Genomic DNA, 15,769 nt, shown 5'->3' with positions numbered 1-15,769 from the left:
CTCCTGATGGAAGGGTACACTTTCAAAAATTGAATCTTTTAAATCTACTTACTTCATCTGCTTTACAATTGTACTTTTCCCAGATTCACCAGCACCTAAAAATAAAACAAAATAATACAATAAGAGATTTCTAATTTTAATATCCTCACTCAAGTATATCCAACGCCCAAGAGGCAAATGCACACATGAAGGAACAAACACTCTTTCTATGTGTGTGTCCTATAGCTGCGTTTTGCTTTCTATTACCATGAGAAACAAGGAGAAAAACATAGAGAATGAACAAGTCTAAAGCCCTAATGTACATTATGAACACTACAGTTAGTAAGAGTGTATTGAATTCAGCATATTTTATTTTTCCTTTTTTTTTTTGGGTGCTGGGGACCAAACCCAGGCTCAGACACACACTAGGAAATTAGCACACAGAGAAAATACATAATATGTAAAATGATAGCTATATTGTTTTTTCACTATAGTACCATTTTATAAATCACAATGACATTAAAAAATAATGTTTATTGGTTTCTAAACATACAAGAATTCTCAGATACAAGTCCATTTGTTTTTTACTTCCTAATACTTAAATTCAATAAGATCAACAGAGAAAAATGCTTCATTGTCCGTATTTCCGAAAGGATTAAAAACTTGATCTTGTATTACAAACTGGTTACTTCTACTGCTAATACTATAAATTCGTGAAGATTCTGCTCTGGATTGGAAGATTTCTGAACTGCTTGGCCAAGTATCTTAATCTTAACCTCTGGGTCCTGTTGAGCTGGATGGCAGCAGTACACAGGAGGCACAAGAAAACAGCCTGCTTATGATGACGTGACTGCGGCCATGCCCCGTGGACCATGCCTGGCCCCGCTGTCGGGAGGTGATGGGGAGACAATGCGGAGCAGGACAAAAGGCTTCTGAACTAACCATTACCCCAGCCTTAGCCCTACCCGCTTCCCTCTCCGCCTCCACTGGGGCTCCTCTGGGCTTTGGTGCCTGGAGTTCTTCTATCCCACCACGCAAATGTCACTAGCGAAGGTCCCGCCTGCAGAGTGAGAGCCTCCTCAATCGAGGGCTTCCACCCAACAGGCACTGCTGCCTCTCTGACAGATTGGATCAATGACTTGTCAGGCTCTTCCTGATGGATGTACACAGAGACCATCTGAGCCCGGGAGTAGGGACAGTGGGTTACAAGTCTTTCCTTCCTGTCCTTCTGAGCACGCTGACCATGCACAAAGCCCCAAGCACATGGTCTCCCTGCCAAGGCCAAGACATGGCCGGCTCTGCTTCCTCTAGCCACCCTGGCGATGCTACCACCCTCCCCTGCCACCCGCTGACCCGCTCCACTCAGCTGCTACCTGGTGCCAGACAAGCTCCCCACCAGCCCAGGGTGGACTGCATGAATTTAAGCTCTTGTCACTGCTAAGACTGGATGGGAAGCCTGAAGGCTTCAGGTGTTTCCTTTTGCCACGTGCCTCCCATGGCCAGGGACAGACGTACAGACAGACCCTCAAAACAGGACGTTCTTAAATGGCCTCCTGGAAAAATCTAGGGAGAAAACTGCCTAACTTCTCCTCATGATTTGATATTCAAGAAATGTTCCCAAGATGTGATCATGACCACATGGTATACAACAACAAGCACCAAATAAATACCAAGGGCATTCTTCACTCACACACACACCCTTCGCATCGTTCGGGGCATCTGCCAGTAAACACAAGTTCCACATAAACAGCCCATTATTTAGTCATCACAGCCACCCCCTGGGCTCTGTGGAAGCCACAACGCCAGGCACTGTAGCTGTCCCCTCACTCTGAGCTCAGCCCATGCCACGCTGTGATGGGCAGTGCCATGGCCCCTTGTCCAGGCTGCCCCGGACACAGGAGCTCCCATGAGGTGCCGCTCCAGTCCCCTCTGTCTGCAGCTCCCAGGCCCAGAGCAAGGGACAGGGTGAAGGGTAGGAGGCTCAGAACCCTGCAGCCAAGAAATCAGACAGGAAGGAACAGGACTATGCAAAAATAAGAAGTTCTAAACTTATTTATTTCTGGATTTTTGAGATAGGGTCTTGCTGTACAGTTCACGCTGGCCTTGAACTAACTACACAGCCCAGGCTGGCCTGCAAAATGCAATGATCCTCCGACTTCAGCCTTTCAAGTTCTGGGACTACAGGCACCGGGCCAAGAATTTCTATACTTTAAAAAGCAAAGGCTTTCCTGATGTTCCCGATGTTTCCTTCAGTTCTAATTCACTTGATATCACTTAAAGGAACTGTTGACATGGGACACTTAGCTTATTTTGCAATGAGCATCTTTGCTATGGCTATGGTTAAAGAAACTCTGAGATCAGCTTAAAGAGTGGAGGTGGCAGTCTAATTGGGTCTCTTTCCCAGTGACACGGTGCTCTGACTGCAATGGATGCGGACAGGCAGAAACTGCACAAATCTTTCAAAGTTTAGCCATTTTTGTAATTAGTTTTTAATTCTCACTTCCAGGAGGAGACACTCCTAACAGGAAAACTAGCAATGCCACTGGTGGAAGCTTCACCATGCTAGGCAGGGACGGATGGACTGAGGTTCTCTCCACGTAGAGGAGAAAGGAGGGAGAACGTACCATCTGAGAGGCTGGCAGAAGCAATCAGGCTTAAGGAGCAACCCCAAGGAACCCACTCAGAAACAGGAGAGGCACAGGGCAAGGAGAAAGAGTACATTTCCCAGAACCACTCGCCCGGCAGCTCTTTCTTTTCCCAGCTCCAGAGTGGGAAAAAAATGTCCACTCTGTCAAGACCAGCTTCAAAAAGGAGGCAGAAATCCGCACAGAGCGGGCGTCAGTCTGGGGAAGGCAGAGTGTGCAACTGCTGGTGGCACAGGGCCTGTCAACAAGCAGGGGAGGGAGCAGGGAGACCTCAGAGTAGGGAGGAGACTGAGACCCACCCTCCCCCCCCAGGCTGAGAATTCAGCCGGCTCTGGTCCAGGAAGGCAGCAAGGGTGCGAATCACAAGCAGCTGAAGGAGACCAGCCGCAGGCCTGTGAGGCCTGTGAGGCCTGTGATGTGCTCGGCCCAAGCAACAGGACACACAGACGCTGGTGGACAGAGGTGTGGAAAGGGGCACAGCGAAAGGTAAGGGCAGCTGGAAACGCGAGGATCAAGACACAAGTCGAGGAGCCACTGGGGAGATCCTCCTTCCTTCCACAGAAGTCCATAACCTAGTACCCCCAAAACGATAACCAGTGTTTATCTCCTGACTTTACTGAAGGCCAGCAGAGGAAATTGTAAAGTTTTAACTTCTAGCAGAGTTTAAAAACAAAACAAGCCAGGTCTGGTGGTACACATTCGTAAGCCATGAGCTGAGGGCGGCTGAGGCACACGGAGCACAAGTTTGAGTCCAGCCTGGGCACCCCATTCTCAAAACCCAAACTCAGCAGGACTGGGGGTGCAGCTCACAGGCAGGGCAGGGCACCTGGAGGTCCAAACCCCAGGGCTGCAAAAACAAAATCGAAACAAAAAGCACCCTAAGTTCAGAAAACAAAGGCCTTTTTGTTGTTGTTTTTTCGAGAAAATCCTCTGGGCTGCCTGCTTAGGGTCTCCCCGTCACTTACGCCCGGCTCTGGGCTGTAGAGCAGGGACCCCACTGGCCACTAGCTATGAACAAGGCAACTAGTCGTGTAAGCATACAAGGAACTGCTGACACTGCTACTCTCCTTTTAAGAAACCCTAAGTATTAATGTAGGATCAGTGGTGTTAAAGTTTACACTCAGTAAAACTAAGTGAGCTTCAACTTAGTAACAAGAGCATTCAAGGCTTCTTCTGTTCCTCACAGGGCTACTGTACGATTACAAAGCTCAGGGGCTTTTTAATTTCAGATAGAAGTAAATAAAAGGAGTGTAAGAGCAATGCACATTAAAAATAAGAGGCTTAGTTCTCCCCACTAGAAGGAAGGGAAAAGGCTTCCCTGCTTCCTGTCCTTGACGCATTTATGTACTTCAGAAAAAAACTGTAATTAGAAGCATTTCCCTCTCTTTGAAATGCATGTATCTCCTCTGCAGCCTGGTGGCCTGGCCTGTCTCTCTCCACATCTGGGAATCATCCCTGCAGAAGTGGATATCAAAGGAGACAGCAGCCCCACTCCCGGCGCTGGGCAGGCCAGGAGCCTCGCTTCTCAACTTCCTCTGCTGGAAAGACGAGGCCATAGGCTCACACGCATGGTCATCCCACGGCCAGCGGGAAGTCCAAGGCCACAGGAGCCCCATGACCTGAGGGCTTCCTCACCGGTCACCGTGGACACCTGGCTGTGACTGGGTGGGAGGACTCCGACTCCCATCGCCATGCACTGGGGCTTAATGCTGATTCAATAATAGGTGAGGACAGTTAGTAAGGATGTATATCTGAAGCATCAGAGTGTACGTGTTCAATGCTCTCTGGACAGAAAATGACAAATATGTGGACTGACAGATACCTCATTCTGCTTGACTCATTTAGGTGTATAGATATTAAGTACCACTATAAATATAGTTATATAGCTATATATAGTTATATAGTTATATATACTTGTTATATAGTTATATAGCCTTGTTTATTTATTTATATTTGTTTACTTATTTTTACATGTCAATAACAGAAGACAACTTAATTCTGAGCTCTAGCCCCCAGGACCAAGAAAGTATCAAGTTACCTGGTTTAAAACACAAGGATGGGCCTACACACAGGCTGCCCCCAAAAGACAGAACAACACTGGGAGGACAGCTGTATCTATCTGTCCCTGAAGCTCTCCCCTGCAGCCCTGTCCATCTAAGTCCATAGCCTCACATGAAGAGGGCATGGCACAGGGAGCACCTCAGGCCACAGGAGGACTCTTGGGCATTCCAGATTCTACAATTTTCAATTCAGCATTTTCATGTGTTTAGTGATAAAAAAGAGAAGGAAGTTCCACGTCACTCAGACAACTGCATGTTGGAACAGAGGCACATGGTTTCCAGGTCTCCCTCTGAGCTCCTAGATTCTGAAGACTCTAAAGCAGGGGTCACATACAGAGCTTGGGGGCTCTTCTGTCCACCTCTCTACCGAGTTCAGCTGCACATCACCTGGCCTCTGATCACCAATGACAAAGTCACTCGTTTCCTGCTGGCCCATCCGAGTTGTCACTGGGAGTGAAATTCCTCACATCAGTGCATCTTATACCAAACATCACATAAAACATTCCACAAATTAATATGTGCACATGTATTTATATAGAACCAATAAAACATAAAAGCTTACAAAACAATCACTTTGGACACAGTGATTACCTCCCCCAACTCTCAAGAAAGAAATGAGGTCTAGGTGCCAGTCAGATTCCCTCCCTGGCTTTTCTATAGGACAGTGACCAAGAACACAGAAGTGAAAAGATGATAGAAAACATGTTGCACAGAAGCCATTGTCCATGGTCACACCACAGACGGCAGCCTTCAAAGACAGCCAAACAAGGGAACAGGCTCCAAGAGAATGCGACAGTGTGCTCACACTTCTACTTGAAGTCACCGTGAAAGGAACACAGCCAGGACACTAATGAAGCTTCATCCAGGACCGGCCTGGCCAAAGCAAGAAATCTATGTCTCCAGTCCTAACCAAGGCCAACCTCACCTTGACTTCCAAGCTGTGATAGCCAGTTAGGAATTTGCTTTCTGTCATGGAGACCCAAAAGAGTTTGGATTAACCTGGTTGCAGGCAGTGTGACTTTAACTATCTTGATTTAATGAGAGAACAGCAAAGGAACAACCAGGTGAAGATCACATGGTAATCACAACAGCTTGTACAAAAGGAAGTCACAGCAGCTCATGTAGAGGACAAATGTGGAAATGTGGCAAGCCAGTCATTAGGAAGCCAACTGCCGAAGAGGCAGGCCTAGTGCCCTTCACTGTGCCTCCCATCATTATATGTTAAATTAATACTGCTTTTATTTTTTAAATTTATATATTTTAATTTGTATTAATGTTTTGTTTTATAGCTCTTATAAGACTGGTAGGCATAAGGAATTTTACTATCTAGGACAGCTTATTCATTTATGACAATTATTTAGAACAACACCAGAAGAGTAAGTGTGGCTCTATCCTATAGTTCTTCCTCTGAAGTCTAAGAGCTCTTGTGTTTACTAAGCTGTTTGTTGTTGGGACTGGTAAATAATTAGCATAGACAAACTCTCAGCATTTCCTGTTTGAAGCTACAACTCTCTGTGGGCTTCCAGCCACCTTCATTGCCCATCAGGTTTTCAAAAATATCTATGTACAGTAGAGCTTCGGAAGAAATAAGTAATGGATTCTACTAGAGCACCAAGAAGGAAGCATAATAAACATAACCTATCCCATAGACAAAGGCCAGGCAGGTTTACTGTGTATTCTACAAACAAAATGGGACCCTACATTCAGGTTTCCTCTGTTATAACATTAACTACTGCTGTGTACCCAACACCTGCTTCTCTCCCGTGTTGCCATTTTCCTGTTAGGGACTGGGACTTAGCCACACTGGAACAAGGCTGATTCTCTGCAGACTTCCATGCTGTGATAAAGTCCTTCCTGTCCATGATCTGGGAATCTCATGTCTTCTGCCACCATTCACAGAAGTGCATGGGGCCCAGTGGGAAGCTTATAAGGAAGGTGAAGTTTCACACCCTGGACAGTTCTTGTAATGTTTAATTCCGCCCCCAGTGTCTGCTAACTAAGCACACCTCTAGCCACTGTCATTATATTCATGCTACTTGACCTTTTTTCCTTCCCTAAATAGCAGCTAATAGTTTTTTTTTTAACTAATAAATCCAAGGAAAAAGGCAGATCAGGGGTCCTGAAAGTATCAGATTAGCACCTACACTATCTGGGAATTGGCTAGAAATGGATATTCACAGGTCCTGGCCTGGCAAGGTCTAGGAATCTGTGCTTTAAAAAAATCTCTCCAGGTGATTCTGAGGCAAGCGAAAGAGTTTAATAGCTGATTAGCTATTAAAAGCCATGCATTATTTTTATAAAATAATTACATTTCCCCTCTCCTCTAAAATAGTGAGACAAATAGCACTATTTTACATTTCTCAAAATAGCATAATAAAAGGCATCTGGATTTTTATATCTATTGTTGCATTCAATATACCATAATATATTATAAAAGAGCATTTTAACAGTATTCACAGGTACCTGCTGATAATTCATGGTTCTACATCAAAATATGAGAAAAGATCACTTCTTATTGTTTGGTTACAACACAGAATCTGAAGCTATTTCTATATACTTTTCATACACTGGTACATTAAAATCATTAGTCTTCTTTGTACTTTAAAATGGATTCTTTACTCATGTTTGTTTTAGAAATTGAGTTTTAGAAGTTGAACTGAGAAACTGAGTTACAAAAAATTGAATGTTGACATATTATATTACTATATATCCATATGATCTGACCAGAAAATAGTGAATGTTTAATTTTTTAAAATTCAGTACAGTAAAAGACACATTGCCAATAATTCCACTCAGAATACTCCCTCTCACATCAAACACACGTATCCCATCATTCTTGGTATTTTCTGGAGCAGTTCTGGAAATCCTCTTTCATGAGTGTCTTTAGATGTGTTGTCATGGGTGTCTCAGTGTCCTGAATAGATTGGAAACATTGACCATTCACTGTCATTTTTACTTTGGGGAAGAGCTATAAGTCACAGGGTGCCAGATCCAGTGAGTAAGGTGGACAAACACTAAGAATCATGATTTTATGAATCTAACTTCTGTTGAATGGCACTTATAAGCAGCATTCATCACCTCATAAAGACACTCAGGAAAAAGACTTCCAGGACTCCTTCAGAAAGTGATAAGAACAATGGAATTAATGTGGTTGAAACAAAGAGGAGTCATTTGAGGGAGATTAATAGCAATGTGTCATTTACTATAATAATTTTTAAAATTTAACCATTCACCATATATTTTGAGCTCCCCTTGTATATTTAAATTGTCTTTTTTTTTGGTACCAGGGATCAAACTCGGGCCCTTGCACTTGCGTAGCAGGAGGTGAAACCACCAAGCTAAATCCCCGGCCCTAAATTGTCTTTTTAATATTGCCAATGATGTCATCAGAAAGGCTTTTAGTCTTGGGAAGACTTCAACATTCCAATGAGAGGAAAAGGATTTTTTTACTTTATTTTTTTCTTGAAAGCTACAGTATTATTACTGACACATACACTGTGAGCTGATTCCTAGGACTGAAAGGGAAATTCTGCAAAACCCCAAGTCAGACTCTGTCATCCTTTTAAGTAACAACAGTTTTCCCACAGGGGGATGATCAGCTCAGGAAACAGTCACAAAGTGCTTCCTTCAAGAAACCTGCCTCATGTTGGTCCTCATATACAAGTTTCTCAATTGTTCACATTATCAAAACCATGTGTCTTAAGGCTCGGGATTTAATAAAAACAATGACTTTTTCTGCTTTTATGTTTTAAATCACAAGCAGAAAGAAGTGAAAAAATATAATAACAACCAGTATGATTTGGTGCAACTGACTTGATTCTTGCTACATGTTGGCATTTTGACCGAGTTTTGCTTTGGTACCATCAGGACATGTAACAGCTCTACAACAAGGGAGGCAACATCTTGGTATTGTTAGGAAAATGACATCAAGGACCATCCCCAGGGTCCAGGGGTCACTGAAAACACCAATCATTTGGTATCTTTGTCACCCAATTGACATAAACTATTTTCATCACCATGAAGTTCCCAGGACCCAGCTAATTTGGAGGACACTTCAGGGGAGAACAGGGCTAATGCACTGACTATAGGAAGAAAGGGAGGAAAGGTGGAAGGGAGGAAGGCACCCTGAGGAAACTGTAAGAAAATGTAAGTGCCTATTTACACGACATGTGGAAGGAGGAGAATTCTATTAGAGGGTGGATGAAGTAAATGGAAGCTTGTGTGCTACAAGTGTCTCCCTCCCTTTTCTGTCCTGGTGCAGAAAGTAGCTGGAGCTGGGTGTGGCTCAGTAGGGACAGCACTGTCCTGCTAAGCTCAAGGTGCACTCTCCAGCCCTGCAAACAAATACAGTGGTGTCCAGGAGCATGATTGTGCAACTGGAGTACACTTCTCCTCCTCCACTGAGGCAAGGCAGAGGCCACTACACCCCACACTTCAATCAAGGCCACATTAAGTGTGTGTATATGAAAGCACAGCCATGGGTCCTGTCTCCAGGAGCATGAGTGAGGTGTGGACTTGCTCTGGCCATGCCCAGGGAAGATGGGGCAGGGGAAGGCAGGAGTTTGGTTCCCCGAATGGCCACATGAGCCAGAACACACCTGCACAACCTTACATGTCTCATGCGGAAGAAATCAACATTGATTTTGTTTACATCATGGCCAAGTTAGGTTTCTTTGATACAAAGCCTGACATTTATTTTTAAAATTGGTTAAATTTAGCCAGGTGTGGTAACATATATCTGTTAATCCGGGCACTTTGGGAAGCTGAGGCAGGAGAATTGCAAATTTGAGCCCAGCCTGAGCAACTTATTGACATAGTGAGGCCCTGTCTCAAAATTTTAAAACTAAATTAACAATGCTGGGGATGTACCTCAGTGCAAAGGCCCTGAGTTCAGTCTCACTACCACACACATAAACAAAAAGTTGGCTAAATTTAAATAAACAAACTTATAAATGTTTAAGCATATAAACAAAAAAGCTCCAAAACCTACATATGTGTATAAAAATACTATAAATAAGATAAAAAGCAAACTACAGAATAGGGAAAGCATTCAGAATGAATATCATTTCTTTGCTACATTATGAACTACCATTAATTGACAAGAAAATAACACAGCCTTCAAAAGGTGCTGGGGCCAATGCAGAATCCTGGGTGACACAGGTATCACTTGTGTCCCAGTGATGCTTGGGCCCCAAGTTAGTGGAAGATATTTATTCAACACTTATTATGCACCAGGGCTTCAGGGATATTCCAAAAGAACAGTCAGCAAAAGTCACCAAAACAACTCATGGGGGAGAAGCAAGGACAGAATTTCAAAACCATCTAGAGCTATGCATGTCCATGCACCAAGAAAGTACATGGGGAGAGAAAGCCTGAAAAGATGTGTGTGTATATCTGAGAATGTGATTGTATTCCTCAGTTAAGCAATTTCCAAGTTTTTACACGGTACATAAGACTGATTCAAAATTATGTAATTTATTTAGAAGAATTCAGTCACATCTCTCCCAAGATTGGAGTTGAATAGAATCATCTTCTTCCAGCTCATTTGCATCTACCCACTTTCCCCGCTCATCACTCAGGCACAAAGTCTCACCCTAGTCCCATCGACTCACTCTAGCATGCCACAAGCCACCCCACTTCCGTCCCTCCCCAGTCCAGCCCCTCCCCAACCTGGGCCACAAAGGAGGAACCACGTTTGGGCAGAGGAGACTCTGGCTTCAGTTTTCCCGACTGAGGCACCTCCAGTTCTCAGGGACTGGTAAGGGCGTACACAAGCCTCTGTATGGCAGTTGAGGGATGACTGCTGGGCCCTCCCAGCTCCGCAGAAACCCAGGTAGGGAGTCAGGGCTGTGCCTGGAGGGCCTCAAGCAGGCTGCAGGGAAGCCAGGAGTCAGGGCACTGAGGGATCCACTGTGATGCTGGGCTCACCAGTGAGACCTTGCCATGGCGGGGACCAGAGTGTTCTCGGGAGAATGAGCAGGTGAGCTGCTCTTCCCTCCCTGCCCCACGGTGGACCCCCACACCTCTCAGGGACAATGGCAAGGAACAAAGGTGTTTATCCCAACACTACATAAATGCATGTTTCAATGACCACAGCTGACACACTCGAGCATTCTGTAAGTTTTGAACACTGTGTAGTTCTTCCCTAATGATCAGCAAGAGGTAGCCTAATTTTAGGGTCCATTAAAATAATTGTTCCCCTCTGCATCTAAGCAGTCCTAATCAACTCCTGTCACCTTCACTATTCACACATAAGTCCTAGGTTTCTAACCACACTCAGAAAGAGACATGAATAGGATGTATTTTCACTCGACCGAGATGATGACAGGGCTGCACCTCAGCTGTAGCATGTGTGTTCATAATCCCAGCTGCACAGGAGCCACAGGCAGGAGGAGTCAGCACACAAGGGCATGGAGGGGCCCATTCCTCCTAAGAGCACCCCAATAGTTCCTTTGCTTTCACTCCACCCCCAAGGCCAGGACCTCCTGTCTGCCTGCGGCAGTAAAGCTGGGAAATGGGCCCTAGCTACAGGGACACGGAGGGACCCTGGCTCAAGGCAACCAGAAGTCCCTGAGGCATTCCAAAGCCTCTTCTTGCCTCTTTCCTGGGTTCCACCTTGGATTTCTAAAATGAAATATTGTGCAATCCATCATACGCAAAATGAAACAGTTAGAATTTTGCTGTTTTATTTAGTTTGGTTTTCTTCCTGGAAACTAACTTGAATGCTTTAAAAAAAAAAAAACAAGAAATAAGATAACTTGCTGAAAGAAAATGCTACTGAATTAGGTAATGATGATGCAATTGTCAAATAGGGAAGGAACGGAACTTTAAAAACTGGAAGAAGGCTTCATTCAGATTGCTTTGCAAGTATCTTTACATTCTCACTTAAAAGAAACAGAAACTGGAAATAAGGGGACCATTTTGGATAAGCAACAAAAAGGACAACTCTACACTATAATCAATGAATCATACTCCAAAAAAGAAAGCTACGACCCCACATCACAAGATCGCCACATGAAAGTATGCTTCCATGTCTCCCACTGATATAAAATATACAAGGGATTTGCAAAACTCCAGGTTTGCAATTTTCATTTTATTTTTAGCATTTTCCCTTAAGACAGGTTGTTTTTGACAGGTGAATTCTGATGCTGTCGGTACAGAGCAACCTTCCCCCTGCACATCAATTCAAAGCTTAATTACCTTCATTTCCGCTCAGAACTATTTTTCTAAAATGCTTTAAATCTGTATCAGCTTTTTAACACACACTCTTAGTAAGTCATCCAAGCATTCTAGGATTGGATCCAAATGTCTTCTAGCCTCATCTCTTTTACATATCTCCAACAATTCTCTTGTCATATAAATCTTCAAATTATCTAGCCACACAACTAGGACTTCGGCACACTGTTTAAGGACTACCTTAGACAATTAAGTGAAAGTCTAGTAAGGTGCAGATTCCTTAATTCTCTAAAGACCTCAAGGACAGTCACATGAAAGGCCAGTCATACTATCTACATAGATCCTCAGCCAAAAAACTGGATTATGCATCAACCATATCGCAGGCCCAAAGTTGGACACTCGAGGCAGAATTAGTGGGAAGAGCGCTGTGGTGCCTGGTTACCTGGGGTGGGCGGGGGAATAGCTGCCCCAAACACGTCAGACTGTGTGGTGAGGAAAGGAACTGATTCACACATGTAGATGGACTCTTAAAATACCAACAACTGCTACTCATAGGCCAGCAACGGTTAATGTGCACAGTAACTCATTGTCAGGGCCATAGGAAATTAAAGAAAAACGAGAAAAGAAACATACAGGATTAGAAAAGTTGATACGCGTGAGTCCTACAGGTACATACAGAACCCAAGTTCAGGAACCAGTGCCCTAGCAATCTTTCTGTTGGTCCTCTGACACACCATGTCTGGACCATTCTTCTAGGAAGGACAAGGATAAGTAAAATTAGATGCAGGAGAAGGTGTAGGGAACTACAAACCGTTTCCTTTGGAGGGAAGGGAAGGAGGAATGTTTAGATGAAAAAAAAACCAAAAACAAAGACTGGGGATAAAATGTGTGATGAACAGCAGAAGAGCCCTGATGTGGACGGGGAAGTTATGCAATGTGACATTCAAGAGACTTGAATTCGGATCAATAACTCCAGTTACACAGAAGCACATTTGGCGCTGGAAGAGGAATCACCTATTAATAAACTGATGCCAGAATCTATAAAACTGTATCATCTGTCAATAGGACTGTAGCTTCCATCCGGTAGGTAATCTACTGTGGGAAGTATATATCCAACGCTGCTCGGTGTCATGTTCTATCAGTATCTCAATGAGAAAGAGACGGGGACAAGCACTCCTAGACGACACCCCTGGAAATCATTACCACAGTCTGTCCATCCCGATTCGTGCAGCTGTGCTCAAATATGAGTTTTGCGCAAACACTAACAGAAGTCCACTATGATGGGAGCCCATACGCCCTGCCCATCGCAGCCCTGCAGCAGGTCAAGGTCCAAGGATGAGCGATAAAAGCCAGGCCCTTGCTGCTTTTCTCACCAGCCTTCTGCGCCCGACAACAAATGATGACAAAGACAGCCTGGCTTTAACCAGGGCCCCGACTCCTTCGCACCACAAACACAGAGATCCAAAGTCCACGGAGAATGCAGGCAACATTCTTAACACCAAAGTAATGACTGTTTTTCTCCATAGGACAACAGGGGACTCTTTTTTTTAACATAAGGATAAAAACTCCATCAGATCATTCAAGATCCGCTCAAACATGATAATAGGTTGGCAAATATTGGCCAGTGATCAGAAAAGGGTTATGTAGGTAAAAACACTCCACATTGTAAGTTATTTAGAATCTGGTGACCCATCAGAGAAGAATTTACTTGGTCTTAATTTAAGAACACTTTAGTTTCTAGTTCTACCAGCTGCTCTGGGACTGCAGAAACGGAAGCAATAAACTCTTCAACTGCCATATGGGTTTTCTTTCTCAAAATGTCTTTACTAAAGTTGTAATATATTTACTGTGGAATAAAGTGCTGTTAAATGTGAAAAGTGTACATTTCAGAACTAATGAAATAGGACAGGCACGTCCATTGGTCGGGCCTCATTAATAGATCTAAATGCCAGGTTAGCACTTCCCCTAGGGATAGAGCAAGCTTAAACAGGAGAAACCTGGAAATATGCCGAACATCAGCAGTTATCAGTGAACTGCAAACCGAAACCACGATTCTACATCACACGGACTAGGACAGCTAGAATCGAAAGTTAGACAATGACAACAGTTGGTGAGGGCGTGGAGGGCCTGAGAGCCTGGAACACTGCTCTCGGGAATGTGAAATAGGAGGCATTTTGGAAAACTCTTAGAGTTCTTTAAAAAGCTACACAGTTACCATCGATCCAACACTTGCAATTCTCCACTACACCCAGAGAAATGAAACAGAGACCCATTCAGAAGCTGCACACGAATGTTCACAGGAATATTGATCATAAAAGCCAAAACACGGAGACAATAACAATGTCACTCATTCATGACAAGGTATTCAAAATATGGCCTATCCATAGAATGCAAGCTTTAAAAAGTTGTCGGATTTTTTAATTAGCACGTTTCCAGTGCATAACGTTTACATTCTGCGTGTGGAACTGGTGCGTGCACAGAGCACACCTTAATTCCTTTTCAGCTCCTCTCCCGCTCCTGTCTCCCCCCGTCCCTCCCTGTCTGGACCCCCTTCCTATTGAGAAAGATCTCTTTCCCTCTTCCTGTTTGCTGGCTTTTATTTTGCTCTTTATTAATAATGTATCACTTGTTCATAAAAAGCAATGAAGTACAGGCTGATTCATGTTTCAATACTGCCGACCTTACCAACATTATGCCAAGCAAAGGAACCCAAATACAAATACCACATATTATGGTGCACGACTCTATTCATATGAACTATCCAAAATGTCAAGACCACAGAGACAGAAGGAGAGCAGTGGCTCCTCAGGGCTGGAGTGGGGTTTAAGGGAAAACGAGGGTGACTAGGGAGGAGGCCACAGGGTTTCTTTTGGAAGCAATGAAAATATTCTGAATTTAACTATGGTAATGGCTGCATAACACTGTGAATGTACAAAAAAAAACACACTGAACTGTGCAGCTTAAAGGAATAAATTAAAGACAGGTAAACCATATCTCAATAAAGCTATCTTTAAAAGTTAATAAAAATTTGGTAATCAATAATTAACAAGATAATCTAGGAAGAACATTTAAAATGTAGACTGGTGCAACCACTGTGGAAATCAGTATGGAGATACCTCAAAGAACTAGGACTGGAAGTCCCATTTGACTCAGCCATTCCCCTGCTGGGGATCTTCCCCAAAGAATTAAAAGAATCATACCACAGTGATATATGTGCACCCATGTTCATAGCAGCACAGTTTGTAATAGCTAAAACTTGGGAACAGCCCAGTTGCCCATCAACTAGAGACTGCATAAAGAAAATGTAGGTTTTTTAAATATAAAATGGAGTACTACTCAGCCATAAAAAATGAGGAATTAGAGACATTTGTAGCTAAATGGATGCACACTGAGGTGATACTCTTAAGTGAAATAAATAGGACACACATGTATAAATACCAAATAGTTTCTCTAGTCTGAGAAACTGAAAGTGTAAATAAGGACTAAAAGGTATAATAGATAATGTGAAATAGGAAGAAAAGGGGAAAGGGAAGTGGGAGGGGTAGGGGAAAGGAAGAAGGGAATGGAATTAATATGAGAAAATGAAAAAATGGAAACAAAGTCTTTGTAAATAGGGAGGGATGGAGAGGTTGAAGGGAGGGCAGGGGAAGGGGGAAAAATAAGAACCAAGAGAGATTATGTAAAGGGGCAAATTTCCAATGATGAATGTCACTGTATTGCACACCTAAAATGTAACAATAAAATTAATTAAAAAATAAAATAAAATGCTGATTGTCATTATTCCATTTTGTCTTTCCCATGAAATCATGCTGAAACATCGGCTACATTTGGCTCCTTGCTCAATACCAAACTTTTCCTACATACAGCTATTATTTTTAACCCCCTTTCTGTGGTGTAACATTTGTACTA

General features: G+C 43.4%; 1 protein-coding gene across 2 annotated transcripts in view; it reads right to left on the bottom strand.

The window, feature by feature from the left end:
• Gnai1 (G protein subunit alpha i1) overlaps positions 1-15,769 on the bottom strand; it is a 79,046-nt gene that overhangs the window by 30,031 nt on the left and 33,246 nt on the right. For both annotated transcript variants that reach the window (XM_004839749.4, XM_021253984.2), the window contains exon 2: positions 53-95. In XM_004839749.4, coding sequence (XP_004839806.1) covers positions 53-95 — 43 coding nt within the window. The remainder of the gene's footprint in view (positions 1-52; positions 96-15,769) is intronic.

This window comes from Heterocephalus glaber, unplaced genomic scaffold (genome assembly GCF_053883595.1).
Source record: "Heterocephalus glaber isolate CG9 unplaced genomic scaffold, H.glaber_assembly_v1.0 deba00000676, whole genome shotgun sequence".
Taxonomy (NCBI): Eukaryota; Metazoa; Chordata; class Mammalia; order Rodentia; family Bathyergidae; genus Heterocephalus; species Heterocephalus glaber.
Note: the sequence above shows the minus strand (reverse complement) of the source record. Positions and strands in the feature narration are given on the sequence as shown.